The sequence below is a fragment of the Dreissena polymorpha genome, chromosome 11, assembly GCF_020536995.1.
Source record: "Dreissena polymorpha isolate Duluth1 chromosome 11, UMN_Dpol_1.0, whole genome shotgun sequence".
NCBI classification, from domain to species: domain Eukaryota; kingdom Metazoa; phylum Mollusca; class Bivalvia; order Myida; family Dreissenidae; genus Dreissena; species Dreissena polymorpha.
In genome coordinates, this window is record NC_068365.1 from 63,816,724 (window position 1) to 63,835,957 (window position 19,234).

Genomic DNA, 19,234 nt, shown 5'->3' on the forward strand with positions numbered 1-19,234 from the left:
TATATATGTATTGTTACTAGGAAATGTAAATGGATAAGTTAATGTATTGCAATTAAAAGGAAAAACAACAAAATTTGAAGCAAAATTAGATAAGCATACAAATGAAAAAGTGTAAATGTTGTGTAAGTGAATTGTTACGGTTGTGTTTTAAACTTTTATGGTTATCGTCATCTTAAATTTTATTTACAGCTATTCCTGGTTATTACTGAATGGATTTCTTTCCCACATATTTATTAATTAATGAGAACTTTTATATTTTAATTTTGAAGGTGTAACTTCTTGCCCCAAGGCGAATAGGAAATAATGCACATTTACATTGCAAAAAAAGAGAGCAAAAGGGGGTTACTACCTGATGTATGGACTTTTTTACCAGGTTTTTACACTGCACGAGCTGGCCAACTTGAGGGGAACAGTAGTGGGCTGCCCTTACCCTGTCCTTGACCTAGAAAGCTGGATTTTTTGAGAGGTAAAACTATACAAGTTATTGCATTTAAAAGGCGTCACACTTCCGACCAGTCCACACAGCCAAATGAGACCATTCATCTTGGTACATTTTCAAACTGTATTTGCTACTAAACGCAATTTCTTTTAATTATTTATGAAAAGAGTAGTCACATGTGATCGCGGGATTAAAATTGCAAGAATAAACAAACAAAAACAACAAGCAAACAAACTTGTTTTGAATTAAATTTATTATTATCATAGCAACATGAATACCTTAACAGCAATATTTCACAGTTTAGTTGAGCAAAACATTACCAATTAATATGTTTGAAGAATGCCTTGCCCTTTTGAAAGTGTTTTGGTATTAATCCTTTGCAGATCAACAGGTGTTAGAGATCTTCAAGAGGAGAAGGACACAATAATGCAGCCTCAGTGGTACATGGCGCTCCAGCGCCTGCTTTCCAGGTCTCTCCACCAGTTGCTTTCCACGTCCCTTCACCCACTGCAGTCCAGGTCCCTCCACATGCCAAGATAAGGTCTAGGTCACTGCACTGGCTACTGCCCAGGTCCCCCAGCAGTCAAGGTCTTTCCAGTGGCTGCTGTGCAGGTCCCACCACCGTCTCTTCAGTGGCTGCTGTGCAGGTCCCACCACCGTATGCGGTCATGGTCCCTGTACAGGCTGTAGTCCAGGTTCTTCCTTCCACTGCGGTTCAGGTACCTCCAACAGCTGAGAACCAGGTCTCTGCAGCAGCTGCGGTTTAAATACTCCACCCGCTGTGGTCCACTGCGGTTAACCGTTCGCTTTAAAATCTTCCATAAATGTCTTTTATTGTATAGTGTGCAGTAAAAATAATCTGTTCGTATTATTTTGCGTTGTACTTTTTTGTCTTATAAACAATATTTTCGTACACATTGTGTTTTTTCTTTTAAACCACGTGGGGCTTATAAGGAACTGTTGTAATTGCTTCACAAATACCATTTTTACTAGAACATATCAGTACAAAATATTTTTTATTTTTTTTACGCTGCAAAATCCCATAAAAGACTCACAAAAACCAACTTTAACACAGTTTTGTACAAAAAAAACAAACAACTTTCTTAAAAAACTCACTAATAACACTGTAAAACCCAACAAATTGCTTATGTTTTCTTAACAGATATAATACTGTTAATAACTAGGTTTAAAGCGAGTTAAAAGCATGTTTTAAAAGTGAAAAAACTAAGAAAGGCTTGCTTTCAGCTCACTTTTCTCTAACTTAAAAACCGTGTTAAGCCTGCTTATAGCTTACATGAAAACTCACTTTTTGCCCACTTAAAACCAACTCCACAGTCAGAAGTTGGTCTAGGCATGTTTACAAAAAACAACAAAAAAACCAACATGTAGAAAATCATACTCACTTTAAACCCACGTAAGATGGTTAAAAAAACCACTATGTTGGTTTTAAGCGAGTTAAACCAAGATTTAACTCAGAAAAAACCAAGTCGGTAAGCTTAAAAACGAAGTCGGTAAGCTAAAAGAGTGTCTGAAAAACTCGCTTTTAGCACTGTGCCAATACTGCAGAGATTAACACAGTTAAAGAAAACTCGCTATAAACCCACTTAAGATGATTAAAAACCCACTTTGTTGGCTTTAAGCGAGTTAAACAAAGATTTAACATAGAAAAAAACCAAGTCAGTAAGCAAAAAGCGTGTCTGCGTTAAGCAAAAAGCGTGTCTGCGGTAAGCAAAAAGTGTGTCTAAAAAGGGTTTAACACGGTTTTAAACTGGGTTATAACCGGCTTTTACTCACTTTTTTGACACGGGACAGACCTTACAAAAGGAATCACCAGATTTGAGAACAATTCAACTTTTAACTGCAGAGAACAAAGAGATTTTCTTGTTCAAACATGGTCTGCTTGCTCAATTTATCAGGAAGTAAAATATTTGAAATACCACAATCTACAACTTGATCAAAACATCAGTTTTCTTTGTGCAAAACAGTTGCAACAGAATACTATAACATTACTATAATTGCATACAATTTAATCATTAAACCCAGTTGAACAATTTGGCCAGCGGTACAAAAACCATTTTAAATGTGTATCTTGAAAATAGCTAGGCTGAGTTCGCATGTGGGTCACGTGGTTCCAAAATATAGCACACCAAGTCAAATCTGAGGAAAACCTTGTTACCACTCTTGAGGCAACTTTTATGACTCAGTATTGATTAGACTTGGTCAGAATGTTTATATTTATATGAACAATATCCAGGCCAAATTCGAGTCTGGGTCTAGGTCTTTATGTCGAATCTTATTAAGAAACCTTGTTACCACCCTAGAGGTCACATTTACTAAAAAAAACTGTCAAAATCTTGACAATATCTTGTAATAACAGTCACTTTACCTCAAAGTTTAATGCCACACGTTAAGATGAAACATCAACTTTGCAATTAACAGTTTTAATGTTCCTTTTTCCAAGATAACTTTGCCATATATTGTTGAATTTAAAAATGACTTAATTAAGCACGAAGTGTGCTCTTGTTACCGCCCATGTTTGGCATCCATTAGCTTGTTACCAATCTTCAGGCCATATTTTCATCTAATAATAAATAAACTTGGTCAGAATGTTTATCTAGACAATATCTTAGCGATGTCGAAATCTGGCTCAGATTCGTACAAAAACTGTCTTGGTCAACAGGTCACATTTTAGAAAAAAACTTTTTACCACTCTAGAGGCCACATTTATGACTCAATCTCAATAAAACTTGGTCAGAATGTTTATGTTGACAATATCGAAGCCGATTTCGATTCAGGGTCATGTGCGTTCTAAAGGTAGACCATTAGGTCAAATCTTTAAGAAACATTGATACCTAACTAGAGGCCACATGTCCAACCCAATCTTTATGAAACTTGGTGAGATTATTTATTATTCAATCAAATATTCAATTCTTTGAATAGTTTTTTCATCCATAGTTTTTGTGATAGATTTTATGTTAAATACTCATATGTTCTGTACCACAAGTTCTGTGTTTATTACATTTACCTGGTACATCAGTTTGCTATGGAAACTAATTTAAAGCCTTTATTATTTTTTCAGAAATGTCTGACTGGTACAGATTACTTCTTGCTAAAGTCGGTAAAAAATGGAATAAACTTACAGGAGATGAGAAAAAACCTTATTTGGTAACTATTCTCTTTATAATTTATTAAGTGACCAAAACAGCTTTATATGTAATGGTTACCTTTGTTAAAATGATCTCATAGTCCCCAACGTTGTAAAGTTCTTAGAGTAATAATAGTGAGCTCACTGTGTTGTTGTCTGTCACCAGTAGTGGTGTTGTCAGTGTTGTCCCTCCGTCGGTAATGAATTTTTCAGCGCTATTCCCAGAATCTATATAAGATTTCAACATGAACCTTCATGGATGTAAAGACATCAACGAGGAGAAGTGCCATGCACAAGGAACCATAACCCTACACTTTCTTAAAAAAGAGCTATTGCCCTTTGTTGTTTTTATGCCCCCTTCTTCGAAGAAGAGGGTGGTATATTGTTTTTGGCTTGTCTGTCTTTCTGTCCCAAAATTTAACCTTGGTTAAATTTTGATTACTTTTGCAATATTTAAGATAGCAACATCATATTTGGCATGCATGTGTATCTCTTGGAGCTGCACATTTTGTGTGGTGAAAAGTCAAGGTCAAGGTCATCCTTCAAGGTCAAAGGTCAAATATCATTGTATTTTTCTTTCCTAAATCTTTACCCTTCGTTAAAGTTTGGTCATAACTTTTTGAATTTTGAAGATAGCAACTTTATATTTGGCATGCATGCGTATCTCATTAAGCTGCACATTTTGAGTGGTGAAAGGTCAAGGTCATCCTTCAAGGTCAAAAGTCAAACAAAAAAATCCAAGGGAAGTAAGAAGCTTTAAAAGGGAGATAATTTCTAAACCTGCTAAATAATAGATATAAATTTTTTCTTCAAAACGTCGCAATTGGGGGCATTGTGTTCTGACAAACACATCTCTTGCTGTATTAATTAACATGTCATGACCATATCTTAGATATGATACAATATTTCAACATGGAACTTCAGGGGTGTAAATATATCAATGAGGAGAAGTGCCATGCACAAGAACCATATCCCTAAACTTTCTTTAATACGTGTTATTGCCCTTGTTGTTTTTGCATGATTTTCTGATTTTTTTAGTTCTTTCAGTTGTGCCCCCATGAATAAACCAACACAAAATTTTAAGGCAGGGGATATTAATTCAATAAATTTACTTGTTTTAAAAGGGACCATAGCTCATTTTGTGTGCTCTGTTTCTTTAAATACTCTGTGCATGTATGTGATTTCATGGGAAAGTACCTGTAATCAACATACATGGAAATCAGGAAAATCACATTTTTTGGAATTAGATGTAATTATTGCTAGTATGTGGATTTCAAGCCTCTTAACTTTCAATTGCTTTATATGGATTATGATATACAGTCCAACTTGTGTAGAGTAGCCAGTCAAGGGAAGTGACAAAAAGGCTGTGGTAGGCAGGTGGCCACCATATGGTTGGTTTGATCAGGGCAACAGATAAGATTTTGGGTCAATTAGTTTTCACTTCAAGCTTTTTCGTAACAATTAGTTTTTCCCATCAAAACTATTTGTCAATTAGTTATTTTTACAATTTGATCAAAACGTTCATACATTAATGTTTGAATATTGATTATTCTCAGCAATTCTTATTCTAATTAAGTCATTATAAATTCACAGTGACAATGGTTGTTTGTAAATATTAGTTTTTTTTTAATCAAAGCGGCGCAGAAGGGGGCATTGTGTTATTGACAAACACATCTCTTGTTTTATCAAAATTTCCAATTTACCTTCAATAAATTCCCAAAAGGAAGGAAATGTGTATTATTTTTTTCCAAAATCACATTATCTGCAAGTGAACAAATAAAATGTGCACCGCAAATGAACATTATAGAGAAAAGGTATTGAAAATAATATTAAGATGGGTTTGTGCAATAAAGTACCAAGCAATTAACAAAACCCATAATTCCCAATTTGAAGATATCATGACACTAATTTTCCAAAGTTCAGTGTTTTTGCGTTATTTATTCCCGATTGGTGCTGTACAGGTACTGTTCCCCAAAGGGGCTAAACTAATTGCTGTTTTACTATATTAAATGTAATGTTTCAGTCTCCGGTGAAATCCCAAGGTAGAGGTCGTGGAAGAGGCTGGCCAGTTCAGTCTCTGAAGGGTGTCATTCAGAAGTCGTCGCAAGAAGAAGGAGAGGAAAGCGTAGCTGAAGAAGTATCTGAAGACGAAAAACAGGAGGAGGATGAAGATTTTGAGAGTGAAATGGAGGAAGTGGAGAAGAAAAAGAACAAATCACCCAAGGGGAAGGAGGAGAAGAAAAAAAAGAAAATGGGGAAGTATGAAAAGGACAGTGATTATTCAGAAAGTGACAGTGGAAAGAAAGAAAAGAAGAAGAAGAATGGGGAAAAGGGGAAGAAAAAAAGAAGGAAATGAGAGTGAGGAGATTGATGAGGAAGTGGAGAAAGGGAAGAAGAAAAAGAAGAAAAAAGGAGGAAATAATAGTGATGAAAGTGATGATGATTCTGAAGAAAAATGGAAGAAAGGGAAGAAGTCAGGTAAAGGGAAGAAGAAAGGGAAAGGGAAGAAAAATAAAGAGGAAAGTAAAAATGAGAAAGAGGACAGTGATAAGTCTGAACCTGAAGCGGAGGAAGAAACTAACAAGAAGTCTCCAAAAGGAGGGAAGACAAAAAAACTAACAAAGAAAGAGAGATTAAAGAAACTTAAAGAGGCTAAAGAAGCTAAGAAGGCCAAATTACTTGAAAAGAAGAAGGCAAAATTGAAACAAGGTAAAACTAAAGAAAAGAAAAGTGGAACAGACACAGAAGTGACCCAGTCAGATACATCATCGAAGAAAAAGTTGGGAAAAGTTACGAAAGGTGTGCCTGACCCAAAGGAAGAATCCATTTAAAGTGATAAGAAGAAGCAGGTTCAAGTGTCACCCAAAAGAGGAATAGCCGTAGAATCTGATGAACCAAAAGATAGTCAGAAAAATCTGGTAGGCAGAGCTACAGAGAGTGAAAAGGACAAATCTGAAATTTCCAAGACAACTGCAAAAATGCTGAATGTGGCAGATACAGCTGAACCTAAAAATGTAACAGTACCAGTCTTTGTGGGGGTCAAATTTAGGGGCTGAAATAAGGCTCCATTCCCAATCTCAAATAGAATCTTTTTTTCCAAATGACTGCCTCAAACTCTCAAGGTTTCACAGAAAAGTAAACGTTTATCTCCCATCCAGCTCTAAAACTTGAACCATAGTTAAGTATATAAATTTAAAAACACTTTAATCAATTTAAACGTATTATAAGCCAAAACATAGACATCAGTTTTCCATTTTTGGTCAATATCACACATTTTTCCGTATATATATAAAGCCCTGACCAATACCCGAAATGGTGAACATATACACTTGTTTTAAATGCAAAATAAAACAATTTTCCATGTTGATAATTAATCTCCTCGCAGAGTAGATTTTGTTTCTATATAAATATTGCATGCGTAAATCCTTCTACAGATTATGACTGCTCGAGCTGCAAAGCGGAAGATTGCGGAAGGAGAGGCCCTCTCACCTGATAAAAAGACAAAACTGCAGACAGATGAAAATAATCAGGTACTCAATAAGACAAAACTTCAGACAGATGTAAATAAGCAGGTACTTACTAAGACAAATCTTCAGACAGATGTAAATAAGCAGATACTTACTAAAACAAAACTTCAGACAGATGAAAATAAGCAGGTACTTATTAAGACAAAACTTCAACAGATGTAAAGATGCAGATACATGTATTAATTGTATAATGACAAATGGATGATGGCGTCATTTTGTTTCAACCAGTTTCCACATCATGCCTTTCAGTCTCAGAGCTTACTCAAATTGCTAAACTCTCTACATGAATGACAAGCCAGTGGAAATCACGATGTTATTAGTTTTTAGACACGGAATCGCAGCGGTGTTTTTAGCTTTATATTTCAGAATCTGTCAAAACCTGCGCTATTAAATCTGATAGTATACTCTTTCCAATGTTTATTCCCGACGGTTTGGGTCTCGTTACAAATTGTAAAATATTTGGCACGCACACCGTTTATGAAAGTTTCCTAACCCGTCCGCGTTTAAAAGAGAACATTTTTCCGATTTTTTTCGGCGGAAGTAACATTTTATAATGACACCGGCCCAAACGGTGTCTATATAAACTAACTGAAAATATGACGGCCGCACTAAAGGTTACAGTACACGTATCATAATTTAACACGGAACGGAGGAAAACGGAAAAAAACTAAAACGACAAATAATCGATTTCAATTCGTTTTCCATTTCCATAACCGTTTTATGTACGATTGATTTTTAATTTCAATTCGTTTTCTGTCAAATACAAATCGTAAAAACGATAAAACGAACCTTATCTGTTGCCCTGTTTGATGAAGCCCAAGCCTCTGTGAATCAGTGGCCAACCAGATTGTTTACCCACCTTATTCTGTGTCAATTTTACAACTTTCCATTTGACTCTTACTCCTCAATTAGTTCATGCATTTAATCACATTCTGCGCTTGAAAACGTCCAACACATAACTTTCTTGTAATCACAAGTGAACTTTTTATGCCCCCAGATCGAATGATTGGTGGTATATTGTTTTTGTCCTGTCTGTCTGTCTGTCTGTCTCTCTGTCTGTCTGTCTGTCTGTCTGTCTGTCTGTCTGTCTGTGTCTGTCTGTCTGTCATCTAGACTGACTGCTGTAACCAGGTGACGGCTTTAGTCAGGTGACCGCTAAGTCAGGTAGGACTTTATATGTTGAGATCTATCTAATTAAATAGATACACCTTTACATAAAACTTTGAAACAATTAATAACATTTTTAACTTTTTGCGCTAACATGTGCACAGCATGCCGAGTGGGAGCCTATATATCACCTTTTGTGGGTTGTCTAACATTTGTCTTTTCCAGTCTTTCCAGTCCGCTGCAAATGAAGGTCACCAGAGCTAAACATCTTTTTATGCCCCCTTTCGAAGAAAAGGGGGCATATAATGATCGGACTGTCCGTCTGTCTGTCCGTCCGTCTGTCCGTCCGTCCGTCTTTCCGTCACACTTTGCATTTAGGTTTCGAAAAATGCTCATAACTTCTATGTCCCTTGACATATAACCTTTATATTTGGTATGCATGTGTATATGGACAATGCCTTTCTATAAGCACACTTTTTTTTAACCCCTGTGACCTTGACCTTGAAGTTAGGGTCTGCGTTTAGGTTTCTATATCTGCGTTTAGGTTTTGAAAAATGCTCATAAGTTCTATGTCCTTTGAGATATAACCTTCATATTTGGTATACATGTGTATACGGACAAGGCCTTTCCATACGCACACAAATTTTGACCCCTGTGACCTTGACCTTGAACTTTGGGTCCGCATTTAGGTTTCGAAATCTGCGTTTAGGTTTCGAAATAAGCTCGTAACTTCTATCAAGCGTTTATAGGGGGCATAAGTCATCCTATGGTGACAGCTCTTGTTTAAAATGAAAAATCATATCTGAGAATTCAAGGAACAGAGGTTTAATATTTGTTGTGTTACACCTTAAAATGGTGACCCTCTACAAAGTTCATTTTGGTACCAGGAGACGCATGATTTACATAGCCTTGTATAGTTAATAATTTAAGAAGAAATCTCATTTCCTATAGCTTTTGGATTTGATAGTGGTCCCCCTGTAAAACGTGTGCGACCCTGGGGTCAAAATATGCCAGGCCCTTGTAGTCATATTTTTATGCCCCCGAAGGAGGGCATATAATGATAGGGAGGGCATATAGTGATCGGACCGTCCGTCCGTCTATCTGTCTGTCTTTCCGTCACACTTTGCGTTTAGGTTTCTGCTTTAAGGTTTCAAAAAAAGGTTAAAAATTCTATGATTGACATAGCAACTTGATATTTAGCATGCATGTGTGGGTGGTGAAAGGTCAAGGTCTTCCTTCAAGGTCAAATGTCAAAAAATATAATCAAAGCGGCGCAGTAGGGGGCATTGTGTTTCTGACAAACACATCACTTGTTAATGTTAGTTTTAATTAAAAATAACTTCTTATATTCTTTGAAATTATAAGGCCAAGAGATTATGTATTCGGTATCATATCGGTTATGTAGTTGGTGTATATCTTAAATTCAGATCATGCCTCAGGGATATAAACTTGCCATGGGGCACATTTTCAGTATATATTTATATGTATTATACAAAATCACAGGTGAACGAAAGTTATATTGGTCCTGTTATGTTTTTTTAAGATGAAAGCCAAACAAAATGAAGCAGATGCACACAAAACACGAAAGATGATATACCAGAAAATTGCCAGTTATTGTGGTAAAAATAGCGTTGATTCTCAATTCTTTCACTTTCACTTACCGGTTAGCCATGCCATTGGCATGGTGTAAGTTGGTATGTTGTTGTATGAATTATTTATAAAACTTAATAATTTCATAATTACTTTTTAGTGAAAGCTCTTTTATTACTTAGTATAAAATGTTAATAGTTCTTCCTGAAATCTTTGATCTTGTATTAGTACATACGTACAGCTCGACGTTCTTCCTGATAAAACCGAAATCCATGACAATAAGTTGATTAGACACGAGATCCATATGGCCGAGGATATAGGAGTTAGTCGATGTATAAATTAGCATACATGTATATTCAAATTCGGAATAATCGGCGTTTTCCATTGCAAAAACCTAACGCATTTTTGTGAACGGTTGACGTGGTTGAAACTTGGATTCATATCATATTTCTGAGAGCACACCAAATCAAAACGTTTTTCTTGCGCTTTATGGATATATTTATGTTTGTCATTATTTATGCTAAAAAATAGTTAATATTGCTCATTTTATCTATTAATTAATGTGCCGCCTGGATTGCAGTGTGTCTGTTGGCAGACTTTCCATTAAAAATGCCGTTACGAGTTACAACTCCAAGCGACCCGGGGTCATTAGCTGGGAGTTGGATTATTGCAACTATAAACATTATTTATGGTTCATTACGGTTTAGAGTTTCAGCGACCCCCATTGCTTGTGAACAAATATGGGACAATTTATGTATGTGCTAGTGGGTCATGCTATATAGGAGGGAATAATCCAACAGGTCTATTGATTTAAATGTATTAATAAATTTAAAGAAATAAATGATAAACACCTGCAGTGACATCCATTATTGGGCCTCTGTGCAAGAATTCAATTCCCCGTGCTAAACCTGAACCCATTTCTTTAACCAGGTTTTCAACAAAGTTGAAAATCCTGGTTACTAGATAGGGATAGGGCGGGCTGGCGTTCACAAGCCAGCAAGCAGGTAGTTTCCGGTTGATTACTTAAATATTGTGAATTGACCGATCTTAACGAAACTATAATTGGCGGTTCGCATCGGAGTCATACAGATGCTTCGCATCTATATTCTGTGAACACGTTAGCAACTTCTCACCATTTTGTATATGACATTCATTATACATTAATTTTCTATCAAAAGGCCTGTTTCACAAGACAGAAGTCTCCTTAAGGTGTTCATGTGACGAACATATGTTGTGATTGGTTCTTTCTTTGAAGTTAATTATGTATATCAATAAGATACATTTGACAGCAATCTACTTGTATAATAGACACGTTGAACAGTTCGTTTGAATGAATGGGGATTTTGATGAAATAGTGATGACTGGTATTGAAATATATTCATGTCTTTAATTGATATTTTTTTAGGAACTTGATGACCTTTTTTGGTTAATTTTACTTTTTGTAATATGAACATATTTTTAAAACTAAAAGCACTTTGCCTTCAGATCCTTTTTTGGCCGGCACATCGTATGCGTCCACCTACAACCCCTTCCATAATCTTTGCCGGAATATCTCAATGGGGAGTCCAGTCCGTGAATTGGGTGAGTACATTAAGTATATTCGGGAAATATATGATGATGTTCTTATTATATTCATTTTAACTTCACACATGTCTTCTATGCTCTAAAGCAACATCATAACTCTTTCTTACTTATTAGCAGTATTATCGGACAGGCGGAACGAGTTCGAAACTAGGTCACGCCGGGGAAAATATTTAAAGAGATATTATGGGCATTTTTCATTGTTGAATTGAGCTGAAAAGAATTAACAGGTCAAAAGAATTAGTTAAAATGTGATAACTGACCAATTATCTACAACTCATCTTGCTTCCAGTTGTTTATAAAAATATATATATTATTTTCGATATTTTACATGACTCACCCAGTCCTTTAAGCCGAAATGATATGTAAAACAAAATTGTGTCTTTGTGTTGTATGAACGAATCTTCATGAAAACTACATTTAGACTCACATCGTACATCGAATCATTTCTGTCGTCAATTGTGAAAACAAAAGTACGGTTGATATTGAAATGGATTGTATTTTCTCTTTCCGGGATAATGTTTTTGGTATGTTGATGCTGCATTAACAAATTTTAGTGGATATGATGTGAAAACACCAAAAATAAACAATGGTTGCGATAGACACCTATATATTGTTAGATGCCCATAATATCACTTTAATAACAGGCTTGTGATAAGTTAATTATATATATCAATCAAATACATTTGACGGTAATATACTTCAGTCTTGTATGATAGACACGTTGAACAGTTCTTTTGAATGAATGAGGAATTTGATGAAATAGTGATAACTGGTATTAAAATATATTCATGACTTTAATTGATATTTGTTAAGGGACTTGATGACAAATTTTGGTAAAGTTTGCAAACTGTATTATGTACATATTTTTTTTAAACTAAAAGCACTTTGCCTTCTTGTTCCTCTTTTGCCGACCCATCGTATTCGTCCACCTACCACCCTGCCATAATCCTGGTGCATATACAGCTCTTGGACGTAATATCTCAATGGGTATCCCAGTCCGTGAAATTGGTGAGTACATTCGGTATATTTGGGAAATATATGATGTACTATTTATATTCATTTCAACTTCACTCATGTCTACTGTGCTATAAAGCCATATTTTTAACTCTTTCTTACTTATTAGCAGTATTATCTGACAGGCTGAATGAATTGGCATGAACTGTAAGTTTGTTCAGCGAACTTCCTCCATACTTCTCAGTGATGAAAGCCACATATATACTGAAAATCAACGAATATTTCAGAAGCACTATGTGATTCTCATAGACTGCCCCAAGCCAATCTCGCGTTCGCTCGTAAATGTTCGGATATCGTCACGGGAAAAAATCACATGGACTTAAATGTCATGCAATAAATTAAAACAAGCATTTTGAATATTGTTGAGTCTATGTAATCAGACCAGATCTATTATTGAAATTTTGGCTATAGCTATAAGGACCACTAATTATGTATGTGTTTACTTTATTTGGACAACTATTTTACGAAATATTTGTTGAATTTTAGTGACAATTGGCTTTTATATAAACAATATTTATGGTTCATTACGGTTTAGAGTTTCAGCGACCCCCTTTACTTGTGAACAAATATGGGACAATTTATGTATGTGTTAGTGGGTCATGCTGTATAGAAGGGAATAATCCAACAGGTGTATTGATTTAAATGTATTAATGAACTTGAAGAAATAAATGATTAACACGAACTTAAAGAAATAAATGATAAACACCTGCAGTGACATCCATTATGGGGCCTCTGTGCAAGAATTCAATTCCCCGTGCTAAACCTGAACCCATTTCATTAACCAGATTTTCACCAAAGTTGAAAATCCTGGTTACTAGATAGGGATAGGGCGGGCTGGCGTTCACACGCCAGCAAGCAGGTAGGTTCCGGTTGATAACTTAAATATTGTGAATTGACCGATCTTAACGAAACTATAATTGGTGGCTAACAACGTATCGCGGTTCGCATCGGAGTCATACAGATGCTTCGCATCTATATTCTGTGAAAACGTTAGCAACTTCTCACCATTTTGTATATGGCATTCATTATACATTCATTTTCTATCAAAAGGCCTGTTTCACAAGACAGAAGTCTCCTTCAGGTGTTCATGTGACGAACAGATGTTGTGATTGGTTCTTTCTTTGAAGTTAATTATGTATATCAATAAGATACATTTGACAGCAATCTACTTGTATAATAGACACGTTGAACAGGTTGTTTGAATGAATGGGGATTTTGATGAAATAGTGATGACTGGTATTGAAATATATTCATGTCTTTAATTGATATTTTTTTAGGAACTTGATGACCTTTTTTGGTTAATTATGCTTTTTGTAATATGAACATATTTTTAAAACTAAAAGCACTTTGCCTTCAGGTCCTTTTTTGCCGGCACATCGTATGCGTCCACCTATTACCCCTACCATAATCCTGGCCGGAATAACTCAATGGGGAGCCCAGTCCGTGAAATGGGTGAGTACATTAAGTATATTCGGGAAATATATGATGATGTTCTAATTATATTCATTTTAACTTCACACATGTCTTCTATGCTCTAAAGCAACATCATTACTCTTTCTTACTTATTAGCAGTATTATCGGACAGGCGGAACGAGTTCGAAACTAGGTCACGTCGGGGGAAATATTTAAAGAGATATTATGGGCATTTTTCATTGTTGAATTGAGCTAAAAAGAATTAACAGGTCAAAAGAATTAGTTAACATGTGATAACTGACCAATTATCTACAACTCATCTTGCTTCCAGTTGTTTATAAAAATATATATATTATTTTCGATATTTTACATGACTCACCCAGTCCTATAAGCCGAAATGATCCGTAAAACAAAATTGTGTCTTTGTGTTGTATGAACGAATCTGCATAAAAAACTACATTTAGACTCACATCGTACATCGAATCATTTCTGTCGTCAATTGTGAAAACAAAAGTACGGTTGATATTCAAATGGATTATTTTTCTCTTTCCGGGATATTGTTTTGGTATGATGATGCTGCATTAACAAATTTTAGTGGATATGATGTGAAAACACCAAAAAATAAACAACGGTTGCGATAGACACCTATATATTGTTAGATGCCCATAATATAACTTTAATAACAGGCTTGTGATAAGTTAATTATGTATATCAATAAAATACATTTGACGGTAATCTACTTCAGTCTTGTATGATAGACACGTTGAACAGTTCTTTTGAATGAATGAGGAATTTGATGAAATAGTGATAACTGGTATTAAAATATATTCATGACTTTAATTGATATTTGTTAAGGGACTTGATGACAAATTTTGGTAAATTTTGCAAACTGTATTATGTACATATTTTTTTTTAAACTAAAAGCACTTTGCCTTCTTGTTCCTCTTTTGCCGACCCATCGTATGCGTCCACCTACCACCCCTGCCATAATCCTGGTGCATATACAGCTCATGGACGTAATATCTCAATGGGTATCCCAGTCCGTGAAATTGGTGAGTACATTCGGTATATTTGGGAAATATATGATGTACTATTTATATTCATTTCAACTTCACTCATGTCTACTGTGCTATAAAGCAATATTCTTAACTCTTTCTTACTTATTAGCAGTATTATCTGACAGGCTGCATGAATTGGCATGAACTGTAAGTTTGTTCAGCGAACTTCCTCCATATTTCTCAGTGATTAAAGCCACATATATACTGAAAATCAACGAATATAACAGAAGCACTATGTGATTCTCATAGGCTGCCCAAGCCAATCTCGCGTTCGCTCGTGAATGTTCGGATATCGTCACGGAAAAAAATCACATGGACTTAAATGTCATGCAATAAATTAAAACAAGCATTTTGAATCTTGTTGAATCTATGTAATCAGACCAGATCTATCATTGAAATTTTGGCTATAGCTATAAGGACCACTAATTATGTATGTGTTAACTTTATTTGGAGAAATATTTTACGAAATAGTTGTTGACTTTTAGTGACAATGGGCTTTTACATGGCAATTCCTTACATGTCATCACCATGATGTGTATAAGGTGCCTTTTTCATCCTGAATTATTTGCCGTTGTACAAAGCTGACAAAGTGTAACGGGGTAGTAACGGTGTAGTAATCATTTTTGTGACAAAGCTCTTTTTAATTTGTTTTCTAGGTTATTTGCGAGAATCAAGACAACACAGTTCTGGAAACCTGAAGGTACACATTACACGTTTGTGGTACACAACGTGTGCCTGTCTTTCTTTACGGGATTTTTTTAGTTTGTTTTTTCAATTTATATCACTCATTTAATAGTTGCAACTTTACATGAGTTGGTGTATGTTTTGTTATAGAAATTAAAATGTAAATTAAAACTATGGCTGGCATCGAATACCAATATCGGTATTCGAATGTTCGCAAATCCATTCAATCGAATATTCGAATATTCGCATAAATCGGCTGGATAGATTTTAGCTTGTTATGTGTGAACTTCCATTTTTTTTGTGTGTATCAGAGTTTATTTACAGGTCCTACTGGCCTCTTCACGAGAGGTCTTTGAGGTCCGACCTGCCCCTGTGATCTTTCAGGGGAGATAGAATAATTTTGAGCCAACGTAGGTCAAATTTACCCCGGCTGCCCAGGTATTCGCCAAAGATATAAATTTAGATTCAAATAGACTAGTGCACGGTGGCCAATGAGACCTTCATGTGCACTGGGAGACAATAGACAATCTCAAAGACAAATTTCTGTCTGGACGCAGTTTCCAAGGGTCTGCAGCTCGCCGCTCTGCCTTTATGGCCACGCTCGAAGTCACTGGCCGTCGTCTTCATTCCCGAGACGGTTTCCCCAGCACGTTTGAGCGTACTGAGTACCGCCGTCCCATGGTCTCTCTATAGGGCCACCCCTCGATGTTCTAGGGATTGCTCGGAGCAGACGAGCAGCCCTAGGTCCGCCCCGTATTTCCTCCACACTGGTGATCTCGCTGTCCCACTATCCCCGTCCCTCTACAGACGGGACCTCTGGCAGGTCCGGGTCAGCGAACTCCCGACAATAAACAGCGGTTGACGAGACCGCTGCATCTTGGAGAAGACAGCAATCCCAGCAATGTGGAAGACGCCCGGCTCGAGGGTGGCAGACTCAGCTGGATTAGCAGAGCCACCCGCAGAAGTTCCCTCTAAGAAGATCCTCTGCGGGTGACTCTCGCTTTGGTCGCGACGCGCACGCTCCAGCTTCTCACCGAGTCCATTGTTTTGTACGTTACATCCGTTTGCTAAATACGAGGCTGTTTATTAACGTTGTTAGCGAATAATTGCATCGCTGTTGGCTAAAACTATTAACGCTACTGTAATCGGGCACAAATAGACGGAAAAACATCGTGTCATAGAATTTTATCTTTATTTGAAATTTTTTAAAGCCACGATAGCATGTACGTTTATATAAAGAAGCATATCAATAAAGCATGCAAAGTACACCAACAATTCGAGAACAAATATAAGAAAAAACATCATGTCATAGAATTTAATTTTTATTTGAATTTTTAAAATAACGATATCATGTACGTTTATAAATAGAAACATATCAATAAGTCATGCAAAGTCCTTTCGGTGGTGACATGATACCACAGATTTGTAGAAGACCGCGCATATGTAAAAACTAACTTTACACACATTACACGTTGCAGTCTTCTGATCCACAGACCGTGTAAAGTATTTCCATACATCAGAAGGGGCTGGTGGTATTTTCAGATTTAAATTATGATCCCTTGATGATGATCTAATTTATATCATTTGTTACTTCTAGTAATCCACATATTTTAATGCCTATTCAAACTGTGATTACAGAAACTTAAATATTATTCGCAAGTCAAGTGAAGCCTTTAATTGGCACCTTATTGACAAACAACAGTTCGGGCCCTTTGCGCGATTTGAGTAATTCACACATTTTAATGGCTGTACATACTGTGATCACATCAACTTAATTATTATTCGCCAGTCAATTGAAACCGTTAATTGGCATCCCATTGACAAACAACAGTTCAGGGGACTTTCTTAGAGCGTGTATATTGCATTGCGCAATCAACACTGATACGGGCCGCGTTATCAGATTGACACGAAGAACGTCACGTCAAACATGTTAATCCCAAGTGATTTCGGGTGCTTTTTAGTAAGCGGCATTAAATATTGGGGAAATTACGTTTGGAAAAAAATGCGAATATGCGAATATATTTTTTATTATTCCAATGCTGACCATTCAATCGAATACTCGAATAATTTTGCCATCCCTAATTAAAACACTATTGTGTTATCCTAGATTCCTTTTCACATTCCAGAAAAAGCATGATGACGGCCTCACGGAGCCCATGCTCGCTACCTTTCTTCAAATAATGAAGTCAGTAGGGGCTATTATGATTAATGAGACCGTCATCGGCACTGGGTTTCGAGTTGGAACAAAGTACATAGCAACCACATGGCACATTGTATCAGAAATAATAGGTAATACATTTATGATTAATCTTTGACAATTAGTTAAATTGTCCATAAATATTGTGGTAACATTGAGCATAGTAATTATGTTATTTTCTCAGGAGATTATAGCTGTCTACTTTGTTTTCAGATCAAAGAAGACGTTGTGAGAAAATTATGGATAATTTGACAAAAGCTTACATAGTCTTCAGTGACTCATCAACTGATTCGAAGAAGTACTATTTTACATCTGAAATCCATTTCTAATGTATACTTGGATGTGGCCATACTTGAGGTGTCAGAGACAGAGTTAACACTTCCAAATAAACTTATTCTAAGAAAGGAACCTTTGATTCCAGCCGATGCAAATACAGTGTCAGTGATTGGATACGGGCATCCGAAAAATCACAAAAAACATCTTGAGTACAGATGTCCTATAATTCACACAGACTCCAACAAAATCAAAGATGCCCAAGACAATCTGAAGAACAATAAAGCCAGGTTTAAGCACGGTCTCTTGCATGGAGTTCAATTTTCAGTTGTTGACATTGGTTATAAAGATTTTGATGCACCGCATAAGATTCTGCTGCATATGTTTTTGGAGAATGGCGCATCGGGCTCGCCAATTTTGGCATGCGTTAATCCCTCGGCTAATATTTTAGAAGTTGTAGGGGTTGTGACTCATGGTTTACCGGAATTTTACTTCCATTTAAAAGAAGATTCCAAATGGTTAATTCCACATAAGTATAGATTCGAAGCGGGAACCAAAATTTCACATATTTACAAACAAATGATAGAACAACACAGTAACTTAGCATTAGACCTGTTTGATTAAATACAATAAGTAAATGGGAATTTGAAATTTTTGTTGTATTAAAAGTATCGCATGGGGGTTTTTACTGATGTTAATTTATTATTTAACAATGTCATTTAACATATTATTTTCTTTTGCAACAATAAAATATTGCTTCCCAAAAGCCTCCTAAGAATATCAAATAAGTGAATGAGGAAGCCTCTTGGGTTAAAATCAAAGATATTCATTTAATCATTTGTTTATAGCTATTTATTTTGAATGAATTTGAACAGAAAAGTAATAAGATTGACACATGTCGTGCTAGACTGTTGCAGCTGTTTCTGTGACATATATTCATATGTATTACTATGTATTTGCTTGCAATTTTGATCTTTTATAATACAATAATGACTGAGAAAATTGTTTTTATGCCCACACTTTATGTGTGGGGGGGGGGGCATATAGATTCGCCCATGTCCATTGTCCTTCCGCTCGTATTAGGATGAAGCTTTGTAAATATAAATACTAACATGTGAACTTGCGCACCTACATATTTTTGGCTCCAGGTTTTAAAACAGATGGAGTTATGGACCTTTAATGTATAAAAAACAACACGTTTTT

The 19,234-nt window shown here is 36.0% G+C and overlaps 1 protein-coding gene and 2 long non-coding RNA genes across 3 annotated transcripts; all 3 read left to right on the forward strand.

Moving 5' to 3' along the window:
• The first annotated feature begins 348 nt into the window (after nt 1-348).
• LOC127850007 (uncharacterized) lies at nt 349-1,309 on the forward strand. Its single transcript, XR_008034990.1, has 2 exons — nt 349-466; nt 823-1,309. It is a non-coding gene; the product is annotated as an uncharacterized LOC127850007 (long non-coding RNA).
• Nucleotides 1,310-3,520: 2,211 nt separating this feature from the next.
• Nucleotides 3,521-6,415, forward strand: LOC127849902 (transcriptional regulator ATRX homolog). Its single transcript, XM_052382654.1, has 3 exons — nt 3,521-3,553; nt 5,608-5,843; nt 5,917-6,415. The coding sequence occupies exons 1-3, from the start codon at nt 3,521-3,523 to the stop codon at nt 6,413-6,415; spliced, it is 768 nt and encodes a 255-aa protein (XP_052238614.1).
• A 9,117-nt stretch (nt 6,416-15,532) lies between these two features.
• Nucleotides 15,533-18,666, forward strand: LOC127851913 (uncharacterized). Its single transcript, XR_008036048.1, has 3 exons — nt 15,533-15,577; nt 17,688-17,850; nt 17,972-18,666. It is a non-coding gene; the product is annotated as an uncharacterized LOC127851913 (long non-coding RNA).
• Nucleotides 18,667-19,234: the final 568 nt, after the last annotated feature.

What these genes read in the sequence shown, in the direction of transcription:
- LOC127849902 (XM_052382654.1), top strand. Translation starts at nt 3,521, where the DNA reads ATGTCTGACTGGTACAGATTACTTCTTGCTAAA. An exon ending in ACAGATTACTTCTTGCTAAA is followed by an intron (nt 3,554 to 5,607) that starts GTCGGTAAAAAA and finishes GTAATGTTTCAG; the next exon opens with TCTCCGGTGAAATCCCAAGG. An exon ending in AAAAAAAAGAAAATGGGGAA is followed by an intron (nt 5,844 to 5,916) that starts GTATGAAAAGGA and finishes AATGGGGAAAAG; the next exon opens with GGGAAGAAAAAAAGAAGGAA.